Source organism: Eublepharis macularius, chromosome 1 (assembly GCF_028583425.1).
Source record: "Eublepharis macularius isolate TG4126 chromosome 1, MPM_Emac_v1.0, whole genome shotgun sequence".
Lineage (NCBI taxonomy): Eukaryota > Metazoa > Chordata > Lepidosauria > Squamata > Eublepharidae > Eublepharis > Eublepharis macularius.
This window is the reverse complement of record NC_072790.1, coordinates 252,767,914-252,790,267: the sequence shown is the minus strand read 5'-3', so window position 1 is coordinate 252,790,267 and position 22,354 is coordinate 252,767,914. Positions and strand designations below refer to the sequence as shown.

Here is a 22,354-nt window from a genome sequence, read left to right as displayed (position 1 = left end):
GAAAACGAGCGTGTGAGGGAGATGGTTGGACTGGAACCTTTCTCCCTGAATGGCTGGCTTTCTGCAGGTTGGGGGTTCAGTCTGGTGAGCCCGCCTTACCTCTTTAGTGAGAAGAAAGTGGTGTTGGCAGTGAAACTGGGCGAGGTGTTACACACCTGCTCCCTCTAGGCATTGCTGCTGCCGCCCCAGATACCTTTTGTTAAATGCCTTCAAGTAACAGCAAATATCCAAAACTCTTTTCGAAGTGCGCGCGCCACCTTTCTCCTCAATGACTGTTCAGGGCAGGCTGCAAGATGCTGAAGGGCAAACTCAGCCCCACCTTAGCGGCCGCTGAGAAGGCTGAGCCTGTAAACCGCCAGGGCTCCCCTGCAGCCCACACAGCCTTCCACACATTTACAAGCTCCCTGGGATTGCCAAGTATTCCTGGATGCATCCCATGATAGTCTGTCCCGCTTGCACATGCAGGCTGATGCGGGAGAGCTGCTCCCTCTTTTTGGGGGCACAGAGGTGGGCTCTGCTCTTTGGGAGAAGTAGCAGGTGGGGCAGAGCAAAGATGGGGCCCACCCTCAGTTGTTCACGTCAGCACGGCAAGAAGTTTGTTCCACAAACTCTGAAGATGTAAGAAGGGCACCCTCCCCACAAGGAGTCTGTCTTCCGTGTCTCTGACAGCCTCTGTCCGAAACATCCAGTGGAGTTAGCCGTGTTACTCTCTAGTTGCAAAATAGTAAAGAGTCCAGTAGCACTTTTAAGACTAACCAACTTTATTGTAGCTTTTGAGAACCACAGCTCTCTTGGTCAGATGTGTCTGATGATGCATCTGATGAAGAGAGCTGTGGTTCTCGAAAGCTGACAATGCATCTGACAAAGAGAGCTGTGGTTCTTGAAAGCTTATGCAACAATAAAGTTGGTTAGTCTTAAAGGTGCTACTGGACTCTACTATTTTGTCCAGGACAGAAGTCACTGCTCCACCTCAACTCCATCTGCTTCTGTGCAGCAGCCACAGAGAGGAGTCTCAAAGGTAGATTCTTCCTCTTTCTCCAGGAGGAGCCAGCAAAGGTACCTGGACGGGAGGAAGCCCTCCTGTGTCGCCTCACGCCAGCTTCCTGGGCTGCAAATCAGAAACGGAGACATTTAAAGGGAAATGTGAAGTGATTATGGAGAACCAACGGGCAAAACAGGCCGCTAGAGAGTGGCGCAGAGCTTTGCCTTGTCCTGAAAGCAGAAACCTCCTGGCTTTTTGTATCTGCGAGCTGGACTAGCAATATTTCAATAGTTACCCCGTGATAGCTAAGGGACATTCTCACCGCCCTGGAAGCGGCAAATTATGATACACATAATGCTCCAAGCAGGGCGGGAGAAACGGTTTCAGTCTTGCCTCCAGAACTCCCTGGCGTGTTCTGGGGCTAGCCTTTCAGCCTAAGCATTGTGCTATTATTTTTCTGGATTTTTCTCTCGAGTCGCAGGGCAACAGGCAGGTTCTAAATTTATTTACTGTGTTTATAGTCTGCCTTTCTCCCCGAGATTCAAAGCGGACTACGCCTCTGTAATCATGGGGTTGGACTAGATGACCCGGGAGGTCCCTTCCAACCCTATGATTCTACGATAGCGCTCCATAGGAAGAGCCCTCTAATAAGCATGGCGGAGGCTGATACAATGAATCAATATGAGGAGATACCTAATGAGAAAAGAGGAATCCGAACGAGTTGGCATGGCCCGGTGTGGGCGGGTAGGACGGAAGAGGAAGAGTCCGGCTCTCTCGCTGTAGAGCTTCTTCTGTTCCTACTGCCTAGAGGAGCTCTTTGACGGGCCGGCCGCGGCTGGGGTGCTGGCGGGGGGGGGGCGCCGGATCTGGCCGCGCTGCAGGGCGCCCGGCCCCCCTCTCCTCCTCCCCGCGGCCGCCGACCGGGTCAAGGTCCGGGAGGTCCGCGCCGCAGTGCCCGCTCTGCCCGGGAGGGGGCGGGCTGGCACCGGCGGAGACCCGCAGCCGCGCCGCCCCGCGCTTCTCGCCCGCCAGGGGGCGCGCCGCAGCGCCCTCCCGGCCCCGCACCCCGCGCCCGCCCGCCCGTCCTCCGGCACTCTTTGCCCCGCTGGAGCCGGCGAGGAGCGCAGCCGCCGCCGCTCGCTCGCCCTGCCGCTGCCTGCCCGGCCCGGCCCGGCCCGGCCCTCGCCAGCTCGAGAGCGCGGCGCGGAGTCCCCCTCGGGCGGCCCCGTGCGGGGCGCTTTCCCCGGCTGGGCTCGGGGCACCTGCTGCCTGCCGCCGCCGGGATGGGCCCTCGCTGACCCGCGCCCGGGCGAGCCTCTCCACGCACCGCGGAGCGCCTTCCTCCAGCATGGTGAGTGGCCGGCGGGGCGCCCAGTTCCTCCTGCCCTGCCGCGGCTCTCCCAGGCGCGGGGCAGTGGCGCGGACCCGGGAGGCGCCTCCGCTCCGCTCCGCTCGGCGCTTGCCCGCCTGGGCTGCCTCCAGCCTCGGCCGGGACTCACCTGCGCCGCGGAGCGCCCGATCGCCCGCGGGCCCCCCCCCCTCCCCGCGCTCGCGTCCCCGGGCCCCGGCGAAAGCCCGCGTCGTCACGTGCGAAGGCGCGGCTGGCCCTCCGCCCGGGACGCCCCCTCCCTCTTTCCGGGGCCCTGGCCCCAGCGCAGCGCTGGCACTTCAGGTGTAGGGCCGAAGGGGGGGAGGTCGCGTGTGCTGGCGTGGGGATGGTAAATTGCGCACAGATGAAACAAGAACAAGTTCACTGTTTTGGGATTGTTGCAGTGGTACTTTATTTCGTTGGAACATCACGGTACTTTGATACCTTATTGCTTCTCGTGATTCCCTCTGTACTGTTAGCCTCCAGGTGGTGGCTGGAGACCTCCCGGAATTACAACTGGTCTCCAGGTCACAGAGAACAGTTCACCTGGAGAACATGGCTACTTGGGGTGTGTGTGTGTGTGTGTGGACTGTATGGAATTATGCCATGCCGAGGTCCTTTCCCTCCCCAAACCCCACTTTCTCCAGGTTTCACCCCCCAGATCTCCAGGAATTTCCCAGCTGGGAGCTGGCAACCCTAGAGCAACCCCTCGGATGGAGACGTCGGCTTGCCAACCTCCAGCTGGTGGCTGGAGCTCTCCCACAGTTACAACCGATTGACAGATTACAGAGTTCGGTCCTTCTGGGGGGAAAGGCTGCTTTGGAGGGTGGTCTCTGTGGCATTCCACCCCACTGAGGCCCCTCCCCAGGCTACACCCCCAAATCTCCAGGAATTTCCCAACCCAGAGTTGGCAACCCTAAGAGGTATTTAAAAACTTTCCTGCTGAGGGTTACTTGCCTGCCTCTGTCGAACCGCATTTTCTCACTGCTCTGCCTTAGAAGGCAGATTTCAGTCTCAAACTTCAAATCCAAGTAGGCGGCGGGTATTTTCAGGAGTGCAAAAATACCTTTATTATTAATAACATTATTAATATTAATAACAAAGGATGCAACTCTGGAACCTTGTGCTTCCAGAGTAAGGCTTGTATGAGTTACTGATCTGAGTCTTACTGGAAAGAGGCTGGCCCAGAACAGGGACTCATGCATAGACACGGTGGGCATCTTCCACTGAGGGCAGATAGTTTGGCTGCATCTTGGCTGTGTCACGAGTGATGGATTGAATCTGTTTGGATGCAGCTCAGACACAAATTGACGTCTCACGCCCTGCCAGGTTACTAGTACACGACTGGCCTCAGCGAACAAACATTGGAATTCACGCAAGTGAGCACAAGTGGAATTTTTGAATGTGCAGATTGCATTTGGGTAAAGCAGGAACACGAAGGCAGGAGCAAGACACAGCAGGGGTAGGGGAGTCTACGTTTTGTGTCAGGATAAATTAGATCCGTTACTCTCAGTTGGTCCACGTTTTCTGCCTGGCACTCCTTCGAGGACGGGCAGGATCAGGGCCATTGCAAGCCTTTACTTTAGGCTGTTAGGCACAGAGATGTCAGAGGACCCTCTGAGTTTTGTTGGGCTCCCAGATCTGGGAAAAAATATCGCCCTTGAACATGTACAAAGTGCTTTCCCTCACCCCAGTGCATGTCCCCCCCAACTGGCCTCAAGGCAGCAGAAGGGGCTTTGAGCCAGCTGACTTCCAAGGAGCACCTTTCCATTTTGTGCATTTTATTTTATCATCATCCAGCTTTAGAAGGATGTTGGCAAACTGGAATGTGTCCAGAGGAGGGCAACAAAGATGGCGAGGGGTCTGGAGACCAAGTCCTATGAGGAAATCTTCAAGTCTTTGAAGGGCTGCCACATAAAGGATCGTGCAGAGTTGTTTTCTGTTGTCCCCTGCGGGCTGGATCAGAAACAACGGGTTAAAATTAAAGCAAAAGAGTTTTTGGCTAAACATTAGGAAGAACTTCCTGACAATTAGAGCAGTCCCTTCGTGGAACGGGCTTCCTCCGGGCGTGGTGGACTCTGCTTCCTTGGAGGTATTTAAGAAGAGGATAGATGGTCATCTTACAGCAATGCTGATTCTCCGAATGTACACAAATCCAGAGGAGTTAGCCGTGTTAGTCTGTAGTTGCAACATAGGAAAGAGTCCAGTAGCACCTTTAAGACTAATCAACTTTATTGCAGAATAAGCTTTCAAGAACCACAGCTCTCTTTGTCAGATTTCTTTAGCACCTTTAAGACTAACCAACAATCCAGTAGCACCTTTAAGACTAACCAACAATAAAGTTGGTGAGTCTTAAAAGTGCCGCTGGACTCTTTACTATTTTGAATGTACACAGATCAGGAGAGGGAGGGCATGAAGGGATGAGCCAGCGCTTGGCTCTCCATGGCCCCTTCTTACCCGCCCAGGGTAATGCTGAGTGCCACTTTGGGGTCAGGAAGGAATTTTCCTCCAGGCCAGATTGGCCACGGATCCTGGAGGGTTTCTGCCTTCCTCTGGGCACAGAGGAGGGGTCCGTGGGGAGTGGGGGGAGAGCTGTGAATTTCCTGCATCGTGCAGTGGGCTGCACTAGGTGCCCCTTGGGTCCCCCTTCCAGCGCTATATTTTTATGTTCCATGTGAGGAAAAGTGAAATGGACATGCCTGCAACATGTAACCAGTGAAATGGTTCCATCGGTCAGTGAGATTCAGGGAGGGGCTGAGCCCCTGCTTTGCCCGCAGGCGGTGCCTGGTTCCCTCTCCTGCTTTTCCAGCTCTAGGGGCTCTTCTCTGCCACAGACCCTGGAGCGCCACTGCAGGTTAGAGGAGACCAGCCTGGGCCCAGGAGAAGGAGCGCTTTGGGTAATCCGTTAACCGCCTTCTGATCCCCTGGAAAGCTGGTTGATGGCCTTTTCTCCCAGGGAAATGGAAGGGGACGGAACTGATTGGAAGGGGACGGAACTGATTAATCACACCCCTCCAAAGCACGCCTCTGCTCCCAACGTTGCTTCCTTCCGGAGCAGCTCCCCTTGGCCTGAAGCAAAACCCTGCTGGAAAAGCCACCCTGGTTAATGTTTAATCTTCATCGAGCGTATGGGGCGAGGGTGCCCCGCCTGGCATGCACCGCTTTGCAGTGCCAAGGGAGTCAGAATGGGGCAGGATGAGGCTTGAGCAGGCAGCCTCGGGAATGTCTGCCCTGGGGGACTGTGAGTCATTGTTTCAGGGCTGCCTCCTTAAGACTGGATGACTCTTGGGAAGCCACCAGCCGTGTTCTGGTTCAGGCCTGGGAGTGGTGGGTGTATTTGGTGTCCCTTGGTTGGAGCGCCTGATTGATGCGCCCGGTCCCTTTGGCTGTCCCCTGGCAACTGTTCTGGGCCTGACCCCACAAATTCTGCCTGTTCGGTTTTTGCTTCTTGGGCCCCAAAACAGCACCCTGTGGGCATCTTGATAGGGTGGGCCCGTGCTTGGCCCTGGATCCTGACACAGTCAGCATTCTGTGGGTTGGATTTGGCACAAAATTTCTGCTTTCACAAGAGGTGTTCACAATCAGAAATGTCAGAAAAAGACTGCGGCGGCCGCATGGACTCAGTCCAAGATTGTAGCCCCACTTGTGTTTTCTCTTGCACAAGATCTTGTGCAACCAGGCACTGTGGTAAATAGGGAGGAATGCACTAGGTGTTGCAGAAGGTCTTACACAAGTGGAATTGTACTGGATCCATTGATACTTCTGCTTGTGCGTTGCTAGATCCATGCCTGTGTCTGGATTTGTTAGTGAAATAACAACTATGAATAATTGTGCTTTCAGGGTGGGCAAATAAAACCTGGAGTTTTGCAGAGTATTTTAAACAAAACCAGATCTTTGCCCGGGGTCCCCACAGAGGGACAGATGCAGCTGCCTGATTCTCTCTCAGGCCTGTGATCTGCCGAGTGCCCCACGCCCTGTTCTGGCCGGCAGCAGCTCTCAAGAGTCTCAGGCATAGGAAGGTCTGCGATTTAACCACAGATGCCAGGGACTGGACGGGGCCTTCTTTGGGTGCTGCACCCTGTGGCCACAACCAAGATAAGGTAGCCATCTTCTGAGCTCTGGGGCCCTTTGATCGTGGTGACCAGCGCCCAGGTCATTAACTCACAGGTGCCTCTCCCAGGTCACAGAGTGCAGGTCCCATGGTAACGGTGAAAGACCGGCTAGCATTTCAGCCACCTGCCCCACGGAGTGGCCGTGTCCTTAGGTGTATCAGGGCAATTCCCCCATTGTAGCCAGGAGATGGAATGGGAGAGAGGGCAGAGATGTTTGGCGGTGTGCTCATGATTGGAACCTGTCCCGTCTTGTATGTAGGTGTGCTCATCTAGGCAGCTGACAGCAGCAGGTCAAAAGAGTGGAGGTAATGGAGCGGATATAGTGAGAAATACGGGCAGAAAGCTGTCCCTGAGCTTTGGTGGCTAAATGGAAACTCCATGTTCCGAGGCAGTCTACCTCTGTATGCCAGAGGCTGGGATGAAAGGTTTGGATGCTGCAGATCCATTCTACTAACACCAGGCTGCCTTCTCGTGTCGGTAGCAGAATAGATCCAGTCCTCTCCACTTGGGGCAGCCATTACTCTTCTTGCCCTGCCCGTGAGCTAGCCACTGTTGGAGGCAGGCTTCTGGGTTGGGTGGCCCTTTTGCCTCATGCAGGAGGGCTCTTCTCCTTAGGTTCTGTCCGTGCAGCTGTAAAAATTTTGCGGCGTTCAATTTCCAAGCCTTCCTGGGCTGTAAAAAACACCCCACGTGCTCCTTAATCCCTGATATCTTCTGTGGTGACAACTGTCTTTCCATAGCCTGACTTCCTTGTAGGATTTCTGGCAAAGCAGCAAAAAAATTCCTTGACACAGTTTTATTTATTTATTTACTTTTTCAATTTATATACCGCCCATCCCCAGTTGTCAAGATCCCCCAGCGCTGGCTTGGTTCTGAACTCGTAGCCTCATTACCACGATCCATCCCATTCATATCTCCTATTCTTCCGTCCAAAGCTTTGTTGTGTGTTTCCCCACACTCTTAGGTGCAACCTTAGCCACAGTAATTTCCAAACCATGGGTCGGGGCATGGAAATGCTGGTGTGTTTCGGGGAATGACAAATGTTATAATTAAAGGCTCTAATGAGCTCAGAGTGCTCACCTCTCTGACGAGGATTCTTGCTGCTTCTCTGCATGACTCACTGCTCTGCTTTGGGCTTCCTCCAGTTGGCTTTTTTGGGATGCGAGTGATTCTGACTAGCCAGTTCATCAAACATAACTGGCTCATGCAACCAGTCCTAAATTGAAGCATAATGAACTGTCCTCAGATGAGGTTCCCTGCTGCATCTCTGCATGAATCACTTAGTGATGACCTCAGAAAGAAGTAACAGGAACTGGGCTTTCTTGAGTCTGGGTAATTCTCCGTCCAGCACACTGTAAGTGTAAATTTGAGGGGGGCGGGTTGTAGATGTAACTGGACTTCTGAGTTGATTTAGCTGGTGACAGGAGCCCTTTAGATGGTGCTCCCGAGGCTGAGCAATTCCCCCTGAAATGAAGCAACCTTTCCTCTCAGCCTCATCCCCACAAGGGAGAAGAAAAACTGCCTGCCTCTCAGAGGTTTTGTGCATTTGCAGGAGATAGAATCATAAAATTGGGAGGGGCCTTACAGACCATCTAGTCCAACCCCTGCCCAACCCAGGAACAGCCTAAAGCACCCTGACAAGGATTCGTCCAGCTGCTTCTTGAGGACTGCCAGGGAGGGGGAACCCACCACACCACACCCCAAGGCAGCCGAATCTAGTGCTGGATTCTTAATGTGAAAAAGTTTTTCCTAATGTCCAACTGGTACTTTCCCTCCTATATTTTAAACCCATTGTTTCAAGTCCTATCCTCTGTTGCCAACAGGAATAGCTCCCTCCCCTAAGTGACAGCCTTTTAAATACTTAAAGAGAGCAATTGTGTCTGCCCTCCACCTCCTTTTCTACAATCTGAACATACCCAGGTCCCTCAGTCTCCCCTCCTAGGGCTCGGTCTCCAGGCCCCTGATCCTCCTGGTTGCTCTCCTCTGCACCTGTTTGTTTGTCCGCATCCTTTTTACAGTGACGCCTCCAGAATTGCACATGTAGGGCCTGACCAACACAGTATGTAGTGGGACAATGACGTCTTGTGATCTGGATGTTATCCCTTTGTTGATACAGCCCCACGATTGCATTCGCCTTCCTTGCTGCTGCGTCACACTGACTGCTCCTGTTTAGCTTCCCATCCACCCCTGTCCCAAGATCTTGTTCACACACACTGCTTCCCAGAAGTGTGACCCTCATCCAGTGTGCTCGCGTTGCGTTTTTGTGCAGAACCCGGAACTTATCCATGCAGCTATTTCTATCCATGGATTACTCCTGTAGACATCTTGACTGCTGTAAGATTAATGTTTTGTCGATTTGACGGTCATTTGGTATCGAATGCGGCAAGATCCGGGTTACCAGTGGGAAGAAAGTTGGAGTATCAATGAAGTAAATAAATGAAGTTCTAGCTGCATTTAGCTTGTATCATCCAGGTCTTTTAAATGAGGGCCAAGCTAGAAGTGAGGAATTACACTTGAATGGCAAGTGAACAGACTCACGCCTATTCCTCCCCGTTCACTTGCACTCCACTTGCATTCCACTCAATGATCGAGTGGAATGCAAGTGGAGTGCAAGTGAACGGGGAGGAATACGCGTGAGTCTGTTCACTTGCCATTCAAGTGTAATTCCTCACTTCTAGCTTGGCCCTGAGGCCATGTGGATAGTTAGGAAGGAGAATGCAAGTCTTGTCTTGTCCTTCGGGTCAGAAAAATGCCCTGGCTCGAGCGGCTGGAAATCTTTTTCTGTGCACCACCCCCTCCTTTGAAAAATGTGGAAGGGGCTGAGCTGGTGGTGGAGCTTGGAGTGCAGAACTGCACCGTGTTTTTACCTGCCAGATTAATTCTGCTATTGTTGTGGTTGGTTTATTAATTTAGTTATGTTGTTGTTTATAGTCTGCCTTTCTCATTGAAACTCAAGGTGGATGACACGGCATAAGTCTGTACAATCAACAGGATGAGGAGGCAGTGGGATGGGAGTGGGACCGCACATATCTGAAGCAAGGCATCAGTACGAAACACGACATGTTATACAGTGCAAGAAATGGTCTCGTGTAAGTGGAAATATAGTGCAGCGAGAGCAAGATAAAAACATTATCCAACAGTTAGTACTATCGCAATCCTATTCCCTCTATTGAAATCTCTCTCTCATTCTGTTAGAATGCAGGCCGATTTCCTTTATGAGAACAGATCCAGAGGAGTTAGCCGTGTTAGTCTGTAGTTGTAAAATAGTAAAGAGTCCAGTAGCACCTTTAAGATTAACCAACTTTATTGTAGCATAAGCTTTTGAGAACCACAGCTCGCTTTGTCAGCTGCATCGTCAGACGCATCTGATGAAAAGAGCTGTGGTTCTCGTAAACTGATGATACAGTTGATGAAGAGAGCTGTGGTTCTCAAAAGCTGACAGTGCAGCTGACGAAGAGAGCTGTGGTTCTCAAAAGCTGACAATGCAGCTGGCGTAGAGAGCTGTAGTTCACGAAAGCTGACAATGCATCTGACAAAGAGAGCTGTGGTTCTCGAAAGCTGGCGGTGCATCTGATGAAAAGAGCTGTGGTTCTCGAAACCTGATGATGCATTTGACGAAGAGAGTTGTGGTTCACGAAAGCTGACAATGCATCTGACAAAGAGAGCTGTGGTTGTTGGGGATTTTCCGGGCTGTATTGCCGTGGTCTTGGCATTGTAGTTCCTGACGTTTCGCCAGCAGCTGTGGCTGGCATCTTCAGAGGTGTAGCACCAAAAGACAGAGATCTCTCAGTGAGAGATCTCTGTCTTTTGGTGCTACACCTCTGAAGATGCCAGCCACAGCTGCTGGCGAAACGTCAGGAACTACAATGCCAAGACCACGGCAATACAGCCCGGAAAATCCCCAACAACCATCGTTCTCCGGCCGTGAAAGCCTTCGACAATACAAAGAGAGCTGTGTTTCTCGAAAGCTGACGGTGCATCTGATGAAAAGAGCTGTGGTTCTCGAAACCTGATGATGCATTTGGCGAAGAGAGCTGTGGTTCACGAAAGCTGACAATGCATCTGATGAAGAGAGCTGTGGTTCTCGAAAGCTTATGCTACAATAAAGTTGGTTAGTCTTAAAGGTGCTACTGGACTCTTTACTACCTTATAAGAATGTCCTCCTGAGCAGTTCTGTTTTACACAGGGCACCGGAATCCAAAAGCGCGGGAGCCTTCCAGACCTCTTCAGGCAGGTCATTCCATATCCCAAACCGATTGCATTAGTTTCTGGATGACTTACAGTATGCAATCCACTTTGAGTCTCAGCGAGAAAGGCGGACTATAAATAACTTCCATAAATAAATTGATACAGCGTGGGCCACTACAGAGAATGCTCGCGCCCAGGCAGTTGTTGATCTTGCCTGTTTGCAGGCTGACACCTGCTCAGGTGAGCAAAGTTGTTGTGGTGTGGGCAAGGTGGTTCCAAGGCCATGGGCTTGGTATGTGATAGCCAAAACTTTAATCTAAGCCTGGTCACCGATGGGTAGCCAATGCAGTGACGGCAGAATGGGAGAGAGGTGCATGCCCTGCGTCACTCCTGAGAGTAATCGAGCTGCAACATTCTGCACCACCTGGAATCTCCAAAGAGGGGAGACCTACGTACAGTATATTACAGTAGTCTAGTCTCAGTGTTTGTTACTGCAGCATGGATCCAGGTGGCCATACTGACTGCGTCAAGGCAGGGGCCCACCTTCCAGGCTAGACTGAGTTGGGAAAAGACCTGTTTTGCAGCTGCATTAACTTGCTTCTCTAGCAGCAATGCGGGATCCAGTTAAACCCCTCAGGCGCTTAATCAAGGCAGCCAGGGTCAGCTGAACTCCACTGAAAGCGGGGAGCCCAGTGTCCTTCCAGATCTCTGCCTTCCCAGCCAGCATCTCTGCCCTTTTGTCCGGGTTCATTTTCAATTTGTTCTAACGGAGTCGTTCGTCAGAATGCCAAAACGGAAGGTTGAATTCATTTGGTGAGCCCTGCAACGGCAGAATGATTTTCAAAAGAACGTATGCAAGTACTTTCTATTTGCATATATAATAGGAATTTTGTCTCTTTATCTGATGCCTGTTTAACCTGCCCTAGCTGCAAGCAGCTCAGGGCGCTGTGCCCAGTTCTCCTTCCCGTGTTGCGTTTAGAGCAATCCTGTGAGGTGGATAAGGCCGAGAGAGAGAATGACTATCTCAAGGTGACCCAGTGAGGTTCAGAGCAATTCAGGATTTGAACCCAGGTCTGGAATGCTAACCACTTCACCCCTCTGGCTCATGGGATTTGGCTCGCCTTGGTGCTTAGATCGGGTGGCCAGTTTTAATTGCGTTATGGGGCAAAGGACACGGCACCCTGAATCTGGGATCTGCCGTCTTCCCTCTCTGGCTGGAGGCAAAGCAAAGAGGTGCAGCTTCTTGGCTTCGGCTTGACTCAGCCACTTGGTGTTTGAAAGGTTGGTGGAACGCACCCACTGGCCCTTGGGGAGTAGGAGTGGATGTCTGTCGTAACAGCGCGGGGTGTGTCTTTGCTCTGCAAACAGTGAGGCATTCCTTCCTCCTGGCTGGCGCATGGCGAGAAGACATTTCAGTCTTGCAGTTCCTCTGCCAGAGCTTGCTATGTTTAGAGTGTTTTGTAAATGGGCTTTGCGGTTCTTGAAGCTCTGCGGCAGGCCGGGATGGCAGCCATCAGCTCTGGAAGGGACAGGACCCACAATGGCTGTTTCTTGCATGCTGTCTCTCTCTCTCTTTCTCTGCTCTCCTTACATTTTTCCTCAGGGAGTTTCCTGGGGAGGCGTAAGGACTTGGGAGAGACCCAGCCCAGTTTAATGAAAGAGCCACTGGAGAGGCTAGTTCTGCTACCTGTTCAGAGACTAGGCCAGGTGACAGAAATGGGTGGGGTTGGTGATCCAGCAGGAGAGACTTGAGTGTGGGCGGGAGGTGGGAAAGAGAAGCTGAGGCTCACCGAGGGCCTCGCCGAGCTCCCTCGAAAGTCCTGGGGACCCAAGGAAGGACGAGGCTGATAGAGGGTCGCTGGCAGCATGGAAAGCCGTTTTGTCTGTGGTGGAGAGCTGGGAAGAGGGGCTGGGTCGGCTGTTCCCGAATTTCTGCTTGTCCGCCCGCCCCAAGTTAAAATTCAGAATCACGCATTATTAGCCCCCTGCCCTCAGCATTTAGAGTGTGTGAGACTTAACGCACCCTTAAAGGACACTGGAGCCCCTGTCTTTCTGTAGGAGACAACCATAGACTGCCTCTTCTGTAGCAACCATAGACTTCATGGAGGATGATGGGATGAAAGCAAGTCCTGAGCAGGGACTCATGCAAAGACAAAACAGGCAGCCTCGCCTGGGATAATTTGCAAGTGTTTCTACATCAGAGGAGAGGAATGATCACTCACACTCAGTGCAAAGATAGGGCAGCGTTACTTGCCTGTAGCAGAGACCGGTTAGAAGGATGTGAGATCAGAGCGGTAACTCGTACAGAGATGCACCAAGCAACCTCTTCTGGAGGTTGTGAGGATAAAAATGGTATGATCCCACATGAATTACCCTGTGCTCCTTGGAAAGAGCAATCATTTCCCCACATCTTAAAAATCACACAACACTCACGGAATGCTAGCGGCTTCATGGCGCGATTTCTGATGTTACCATGCCACGAAAATGGAATCATCACTGCCTGACATCACGCGCCATGAAGCCGTCAACATTCCATGAGTGTTGCGCGACTTCTAAGACGTGGGGAAACGGCCAGCGAGAGCACAAATGAATTAAGAGAACTGTGTTCGGGGTACTCATTAAATCCACAAGATGCTCTGGATGGGTGCAGACTTACAACTTTTCTCTGAACAATAGTTTATACTAGGAAAATTGCTGCCCCTGGGGAAAAAACGTTCCCGTCTCCGTCTTCACCCAAAATATCTTTTTGAGCTTTGAAAACCAGTTTTGGGGTCAGTCCTCAGATTTAGAAAAGCTTTTACCTTGGCCCGGTTCAACATTCTTACCTTTGACACTTTTGCAAGGGAGATTTTCTAGAGTTCCGTTGTGGGAACGTGGTTGTCCCCGGAAGATGGGGCAGTTGAAACTGTTGGGCATGTAATGTTGTACTGCCTTTTAAAATTTGATCTCAGAAAAGATCACTTTACTCCCATTCTTCAAAACATGCCAAGATAATCGGAGGCTTTTCTTTTCTCCGACTGTGGTGCTCCAGTCAGGGACAAAGCAGCAAGATTCTATAGAACCGTTAGAGCCCATCGCTGCTCTATATTAAGTTAGTGGATGCTTATTTTAATACAGTTGATGTAACTTTTTATGTTATTAATGTATTTTAGAACTGGTCTTGGATTGTAATAGAATCATAGAATCATAGGCTTAGAAGGGACCCTCCAGGGTCATCTAGTCCAACCCCCTGCACAATGCAGGAAATTCACAACTACCTCCCCCCCCTCCACACACACACACACCATACCCATGCCTAGAAGATGGCAATACACTGTCAGGATCCCTAGCCAAACTGGCCTGGCAAAAATTGCTTCCAAAGTGGCGATTGGCATGATAAATAATACAGATTCAGTTTTGGGGTTGTAGTGGTAAGTGAAATGAAAATGTAGACCCAGTGTACTATAGGGGTAAAAAAGGCAAACTCTATGCTGGGAATTATGAGGAAAGGAATTGAAAATAAAACAGACGATATTATAATGCCCTGGGACAGATCTATGGTTGGTGCAGCCTCGTTTGGAATACTGTGTGCAGTTCTGGCCGTCATACCTCAAAAAGGACCTTGCAGAGCTGGAAAAAGTACAGAAGACGGCAACCAAGAGGATGAGCGGGGTTGGAGTTCCTTTCCTGGGACTTTTCAGTTTAGAAAAGAGACCCCTACGGGGGAGCATGATCAAGGTTTATAAAATTATACACGGGGTAGAGAGAGTGGACAGAGAACTTTTTCTGCCTCTCCCAAAATGCTAGCACTAGAGAGCATCCAATGAAGCGGGTGGGCAGTTGACTCAGGACAGACAAAAGGAAATAATTCTGTATACAACCAGTGGTTAAAATGTGGAATTCACTGCCAGGGGATGTGGTGATGGCTACCGGCCTAGACAGCTTTAAAAGGGGATCAGATGGATTCATGGAGAGGAGGTCTATCAGTGGCCACTAGCCACAGGAACTAGCCACACTCAGAGGCAGTGAACCTTTGAACAGCAGTGCCAGGAGGCAACTTCAGGGGAAGGCCTCAGCCTCCATGACCTGTTGTGGGCCCTCTAGAATAACTGGTTGGCTGCAGTGTAAGACAGGATGCAATTTGAGGCCCTTCCTTTAGACAGACCAGTTGGGTTGGGTCTGGTGGATCTGTCCTGCTTATGGCGGCATCTTCCTCTGAGTGGCTTACATCGAGGGAGGGCTCCCTGTGTGGGGAGAGGGAGCGCCGCCATTAGTGAGGTAGATTCACAGGTAGTGTTGCCAGTCTCCAGGTGGTGACTGGAGATCTCTCGGAATTACAACTGATCTCCAGCCGACAGCTCCCCTGGAAAAGAGCCAGTTTGGTGTAGTGGTTAAGAGTGCGGGACTCTAATCTGGAGAACCGGGTTTGAGTCCCCACTCCTTCACTTGAAGCCAGCTGGGTGACCTTGGGTCAGTCACAGCTCTCTCGGAGCTCTCTCAGCCTCACAGGGTGATTGTTATGTGGATAATAATAACGTACTTTGTAAACCGCTCTGAGTGGGTGTTAAGTCATCCTGAAGGGCAGTATATAGATTGAATGTTGTTGTTGTTAAAAATGGCTGCTTTGGAGGGTCGACTCTATGGCATTTTACCCTGCTGAGGCCCCTCCCCTCCCAAACTCCGCCCACTCCAAGCTCCACCTCCAAAATCTCCAGGAATTTCCCAGTCTGGAGCTGGCAATCCTATTCACAGGCTACAACCCACTGAGATGTGAAATTAAAACGGAGAACATGGCGACTCCCAGAAAAATCAATTGATTTCGTTAAATTGCCCTTTAAATCAAATAAACTCAAAATTGTAAGTAAATACTGCCTGCGGTCTTTGAATCCTCAGTGGCTCTTGGCTGGTGAGTGACTTTTGAATATGTGCAGAGTGGATTTCTTATGATTGTGAGCAACTAGTGTCAGATTTGGTGAAGTAATAGTATGAGTTTCTAGACTGGACTGGACACTCCAACCCAGGGGAAGTTCTCTTTTTGAAAGCTGTCTGGGAAACGAGATTTGGAAATCCTCTATCTGCGGTGCCGGTTGGTTCTTGGTTCTCAAAGAAGAGGAAAAGGGTGCACCTTGCTGGAGTCTGCGTGACCACACGCTGGCTGTGTGACCGCACACCGGCCGATGTTTTTCAAGTCCATTCAAGCAGAGCAAAGCAGCTAGAATGCCGGCATCTCCTCTTTTTCATGCCGTCCATTTTATTTTGGCTCTTCTTTTCAGCCCCAAACCTGCTCCCCTCCAAGACAGCTCATTAAAATGTAGGACTGAATTTTTAGGAACGAGGAAACGTTCCTCAGATTCTGCAGCCAGTGCTCCAAGTGGGCCGGAGCGGCTGCTGCAGCCATGCATGGTAAGCGAGCCAAACAGCCGCCGAGGCTCTGTCGGTCTGTAAACTGGGCCAAAGAAGCTGGCGGGAGGCCTTCTACACCTGCCTGTGCCGCAGTGCCACAAAAGGGGCCTTGCCAGGTGAGGCCGGCCGTGCCAGCCGGTTAATCCCGTTCTCGAGGCCTGTGCTGTTGCCCACAGCAACCAGGCCTGGGTTCCCAGAGCTGCGCCTGTCTCTCAGCAGAAACGGTTCAGCGTTTATCACCGAACGAGTTGACCGATAGTCGTGTCTCTTGTGTCCTTTGGGGTTACAAATGCGCTGGTTGAATTTCTGGTCCTTTATGGAGACAAGAGCCCTGTGAGGGAAAAACACAGCCAAGAGAGCAATGGCCGTTCCTTTTGTGGTGGAAGCCGTGTCTCAGCAGTGACTAAAAATAAGTTTAGAGGCCACGCCACCATCCAGTTGGGAGAAGGAACTGGGTTAGCCCTGAATTTATGGGGTGAGGGAATCCTCGCGTGGAGTCAGTCGTCTCCTTTGCGAGTCTGGCATGCGCTGGGATGAAGCCTCTTTTTCTTTCATTGAGGGGAGCCACGTCTACAGGCACGGAAGTACCCTGGAGTGATTAAGCCTCAGGGAAGGGAGGTGGGGAGCCCCAAAATGGTCTCCAACCTGCACTCTGGGGACGCAGCTGCGGCCTGTCTAGAGAAATGGGAATGCGGGGAGAAAGGCCTGGCTTGCAACGCCGACGTTCCTAGCAAATGAGGGCTTGTTCATGCCATGGCCGCAATGAGTTTAGTGCTACGCCGAGACGTGTGAAAACAGTCTTTTAGTAATAAAATGGGCTCCCGCACCCCGCGGCGGGCCCGTTTCAGGCCGAATCAGGCCCTGTGGGGGTGGGTGGGATTCAGCCCTTTGGCAAGCGCGGGTGCGCTCCCAGGCCGCCCTTTGATTCGTGTGATGATGTCTCTTCCTGGAAGTGATGTCATCACACTAGCTGGAAGAGCACGTGCAAGATGACACAGGAGAAAAGGAGAGGTAAGAGCCAGCCAATCTCCAACCAGGGAGTGAAGGGACCTGACAACCCTAGGCTGAGAGGAGTGGCTTCCCCAAGGCCCCCTGCTGAGCTCACAGCAGGAGTGGAATTCGAACCGGCAGAGTGCTGATTCACAGTCCAAGCACTTAACCACTGTGCTACAGAAGCTGTGCTTATATACTGCCCTTCTAGAGAGATCAGTGCCCACTCAGAGTGTTGAACAAAGTAATAATAATAATAAAACATTGACGGCATGGTGCTCCTCTCCAAGATCAACGAGGAGGCCATCGTGGAGAACCTCAAGAAGCGGTTCATGGATGACTGCATCTTCGTATCCTTTGTGTTGCGAAGGCCGAGGAGAAAAGGGCTTGACCCTCATTTGAGGTGGTAGCGGGAAGTGCCTCCGTCCCCAGGGTTCTAATCGAATAACAACAACAAACTTCAATTTATATACCACCCATCAGGACAACTTAACGCCTACTCAGAGTAGTTTACAAAGTGTGTCCTAATTATCCCTGTGAGGCGGGTGGGGCTGAGAGAGCTCCTAGAAGCTGTGACTAGCCCAAGGTCACCCAGCTGGCTTCAAGTGGAGGAGTGGGGAATCAGACCTGGTTCTCCAGATTAGAGTCCTGCGCTCTTAACCACTACACCAAACAGTGTTCTTATTCTCCCCCCAATGCAGCTGGGGAGCTGGGCTGAGAGGAGGGGCTCACCCACGGCCACCTGCTTTGCTCAGGGCAGCAGTGGGATTCCAGCCAGTGAAGTGCTGCATCGCAGCTTAATTAATGACCCAGCTACATCAGCTTTTAACCCTAAAAGGTGCTTCTTTGCTTTAATCAGCCCTGATTCCGTTGGGTGGCTGGCGCCCCACCTGCCCAAGCAAGGGCTGGAAGAAAACAGGATGACGGTTGGTATCAGCTGTGAAAGCAAAAAGAGGCTGAAAGCAGGGGACTCCCTGACAAGGAGGTCTGGCTGCTTGACTAAGGTCAGCTGGCAGCATTTGAACTCATGCCCTGACCTCGTTATGCATGTTCCCTCCCCAAACCCACAAGGCTTCTCTTTTAACTTGGCTGCCCTCAGTTTTGGGGCCCCTCCGGCAGAGACCCTCCCTCTGCTGCCTTGCCTACCTCCCTTCGCTCCGCGATGGGCACAGGTCCCGCTTTCTGTCCCATCCCCCCACCCCAGCCTGTGTGTCGCATGGCAACCGCCGGCTGGCATTGTCTCGGCCAGCTTGAGAGGAAAGGAGCCCTAGCAACCGGCCTTTTCTGAAGTTTGCACAAATCTGCCAGCGAGACCACCCAGCCTTTGTGGTGGGAGAGAGATTTGTGGTCCCTGGATGGGGAGCGGGGAGGAGAGGGGCTGAGGAGGGCTGCAGATTTCACAGCACCGGGATCCGTTGGGTGACTTTTTTCCAAAAGGGCTGAATTTCCATAGAGGGTGGCACTGCTGGCAGCCCGTCTGTGCCCATCCTGAGAGGGGCTGGGGAAGCCCCCCCCCGAGACCCCTGTCGCTTCTGGCTCTCATGACCCAGCCGAGTTTGATGGGTGTGTGGGCAAAGCTTTTCCTTGGGAGCGAAACTGTAAGCAAAGATGGTTCTTGTCCAATGCAACACGCCCCGTTTTGCATCTGCCTTTGAGATTTGTGATGTTGTGGTTTTCCACTCAAGTTTGTTGTCGAGTGAATAGCTGAAGATATTTCTTGAGTGGACTCAAAAATTATCATCCCTTGGATGTCTTCACTTTGGCCATTTTTGGTGCTTAGAAAAAGGATGCAGTTGTAAACAAATGGAGATTACCAAAATGCCCAGGAGCCTCCAAGTCGCTCCTTGGGAGGGAGCCACACCTGTAAAAGTTTGCCCCCCCCCCCCCGAGGAATGCATGAAACAGTGGGGCAGGCCCAGCTGCTGCCTCCTTTGTGGAATGCACAATTCTGCTCTTTTGTGGAATGAAGTTCTGCTCTTTTGATATTGCTTGTGCTTTTATTTATTTTTATGGTCATTTGGCATGTGTCCTGTTTGTTTCAAGTTTCTTTTTTAAGGGGGACGTGGGGCTGAAAAACATTTTTGCACGCCGCTGTGAGCCTTGGGCAGCGCTGGGAGGTGCTGTTTTCCTGCTTTGGGCCTCCCTCTGTGGTTGACACGACCGGCCATTGTGCGCTCTTTCCCCACAGGGCAGCAAAGAGCGCTACCACTGGCAGACCCAGAATGTCAAACAAAGCGGGGTGGACGACATGGTGCTCCTCTCCAAGATCAACGAGGAGGCCATCGTGGAGAACCTCAAGAAGCGGTTCATGGATGACTACATCTTCGTATCCTTTGTGTTGCGAAGGCCGAGGAGAAAAGGGCTTGACCCTCATTTGAGGTGGTAGCGGGGAGTGCCTCCGTCCCCAGGGTTCTAATTGAATAATAATAATAATAACATTCAGTTTATATACTGCCTTTCAGGACAACTTAATGCCCACTCAGAGTGGTTATTTATTATCCTCACGACAAGTATGTTATTTATTATCCTCACGACAATCACTCTGTCAGGTGGGTGGGGCTGAGAGAGCTCTGACAGAGCTGTGACTGACCCAAGGTCAACCAGCTGGCTTCAAGCGGAGGAGTGGGGAATCAAACCTGGTTCTCCAGATTAGAGTCCTGCTGCTCTTAATCATTACTCCAAACTGGTGTATCAGTACTTTGATCAGAAAGGGCCAATTTCAGAAAACTCAACTCCAAGCCCCTCCCCGGCCATGAAAAGGGTTGCCAACTCCTGGTTGGGAGATTGGAAAACCTCAGCAGGTTGATGCCATAGAGTCCACCCTTGGAAGCTGTGCTTTCCTCCAGGGGAACTGATCTCTATAGTCTGGAGATAAATTGGAATTCTGGGAGATCTCCAGGCCCCACCTGGACATTGGCAACGCTAGCCGTGACACTTGTTAGCCGAGGGAGAAGCTGTAAGAGAAGGCCCGAGCCTCGCTGGGACACACGTAGGCAGGCCCCTGCCTTGAAGAAGCACCTGTTAAAAGCAGGTCTCCTTTCAGCGTGGAAGGCAGGGTTGCCAATGTCCAGGTGGTAGCTGGAGATCTCCTGGAATTACAACTGATCTCCAGGCAACAGAGACCAGTTGCCCTGGAGAAAGTGGCTGCTATGAAGGGTGAACTCTATGGCATTATACCCCATTGAGGCCCCTGCCCTCCCGAAACCCCACCCTATCCAGGCTCCACCCACAAATCTCCAGGAATTTCCCCACCTGGACCTGGCAACCTTAGTGGAAGGTGTTTTGCAGATCTTTCTGTTTTCTCTACACTTTCTTCCAGATGGAAGGAAACGGGTGGCTGTGGAGTTGCTCCATGGTCAGGGCCAGCCGCTTAGGGGGACAGGGGGTGTCAATCTCCACCTTCTGTTTTTCACAACCCCACCCCACCAATGAAATTATTTAGATATCTGGTTAACATGCTGGGCCTGCACACCAAGGGTCCATTCTTATAAACAACAAAACGGGCAGTGATGCTTGGAATGTTATCTCTAAGGCACGAAAGTCCCTTTGGTTTTTTTTTAAAGCAACAAACATTTGTCCTGTGTTGATAACATCATACAGTTCCTAGGAGATTATTAAAAAAATATACAAAACTCTCTTAAAATACAGGGGTGTATGGTGATGGAGAGTGCCCTCAAGTCATGGCTGACTTATGGCAACCCCTAGTGGGGTTTTCATGGCAAGAGACTATCAGAGGTGGTTTGCCATTGACTGCCTCTGCAATCCTGGTCTTCATTGGAAGTCTCCCATCCAATTCCTAACCAAGGCCAACCCTGCATAGCTTCTGAGATCTGACGAGATCAGGCTCACCTGGGCTGTCCAGTGTGAAAGTTGACCTTTTTATTTTTTTACTTAGAGGCTAATTTTATTTTCTGAATGATTTAAAAGTTAAACGAGACAGGATCGGTAAAGCTATCTGAAAGTTAATCTTGAGCCTGTTCCAAGGGGCCTTTCATCTCCTCTTCCTTGCCTGTGCAATTCCCCCTCTCCCAAGTATGGAAATCTGAAACGGTGTTCCTGGCTGCGGTAAACCCACCCACCCCTGGAAGAGCTGCAGGATTTCACCACTGTTTGGGGTGGGTTAGGAATGTGGCCAGTCCTGATGGTGCTTCTTGACCCTTATCTTGAAAATGAAAAGACGTACATCGGTCCAGTGCTGATTTCTGTGAATCCCTTCAAGCAGCTGCCGTATTTTACCGACCGCGAGATAGACATGTACCAGGGGGCGGTAAGTGCTTGGCTGGCGTTGCGCATATCCTGGCTGCTTACAGCTGAGTTCCTCTGAGCATGCGCAGAGGTCTGTTCACCTTCAAGGAAAAGATCCAGAGGAGTTTGCCGTGTTAGCCTGTAGTAGCAAAATAGTAAAGAGTCCAGTAAGCACCTTTAAGACAAACCAACTTTATTGTAGCATAAGCTTTTGAGAACCACAGCTCTCTTCGTCAGATGCATCATCGGCTTTTGAGAACCACAGCTCTCTTCGTCAGATGCATCGTCAGATGTGATGGAAATGGATTCTATGGACTGAAATGTCTTATGTGCCTTTACTATCTTTATGCAATTAGGTGATATTCTCAGGTACTATTGTAGTATGCAGAGAGCTAACACTGGAAACACAGGACACACTGGGAATAGCCCAGGGCAATAGATATGCTTACGAAGAGAGCTGTGGTTCTCGAAAGCTCATTATACATCTGACGAAGAGAGCTGTGGTTCTCGAAAGCTGACAATACATCTGATGAACGAAAGCTTATGCTACAATAAAGTTGGTTAGTCTTAAAGGTGCTACTGCACTCTTTACTGTTTTGCTTCAAGGAAAAGAAATCTATCCAAAAAGGACACAGGGCTCTGGGTATGTCCAGATTGTTTTTCTTTTGCGCTGGGGAGGTTTCTTGGCTTGTAGGAGCATGGCACGGAATGGCGTATTTCATTGTTCTTCATTTAGCGCCATTAATAAGCTTCACTGGATTTGTTACTTTTTAAGTTCCTACAGGAATCTTGATCCTTGTTAAGAAAAGCGCTTAGCTGAGTAACCTCAAAAGGACAGCTGCCTTCTTCCTGCCTAATCTGGGCTGAATCCACACACCCGCAGAGCGTCCTGGCGTTGCGCTAAATGTTCGCTAAACACCCGGAAGTGTAGCGTCTTTCTAGCGCGATTTCTGACCTGTGGCTGAAAGGCTGGCATTCTGGCTGGGCTAGTCAAATTCTAGGGCAAAGCAGGGACCCCCCAAGCCTGTTAAAACCCACCAGCTGGGCTTCATCTTTACTGGTTTTCAGCCAGGAGTGGTAGATAGA

At 51.1% G+C, this 22,354-nt stretch overlaps 1 protein-coding gene across 1 annotated transcript in view; it reads left to right on the top strand.

Moving 5' to 3' along the window:
* Positions 1-2,093: 2,093 nt before the first annotated feature.
* LOC129342718 (unconventional myosin-Ie-like) overlaps positions 2,094-22,354 on the top strand; it is a 59,058-nt gene continuing 38,797 nt past the window's right edge. Inside the window, exons 1-3 of the mRNA XM_054998623.1 lie at positions 2,094-2,333; positions 19,212-19,349; positions 21,201-21,290. Of these exons, the coding sequence (XP_054854598.1) occupies positions 2,331-2,333; positions 19,212-19,349; positions 21,201-21,290 (231 nt within the window). The 5' untranslated portion in view covers positions 2,094-2,330. The remainder of the gene's footprint in view (positions 2,334-19,211; positions 19,350-21,200; positions 21,291-22,354) is intronic.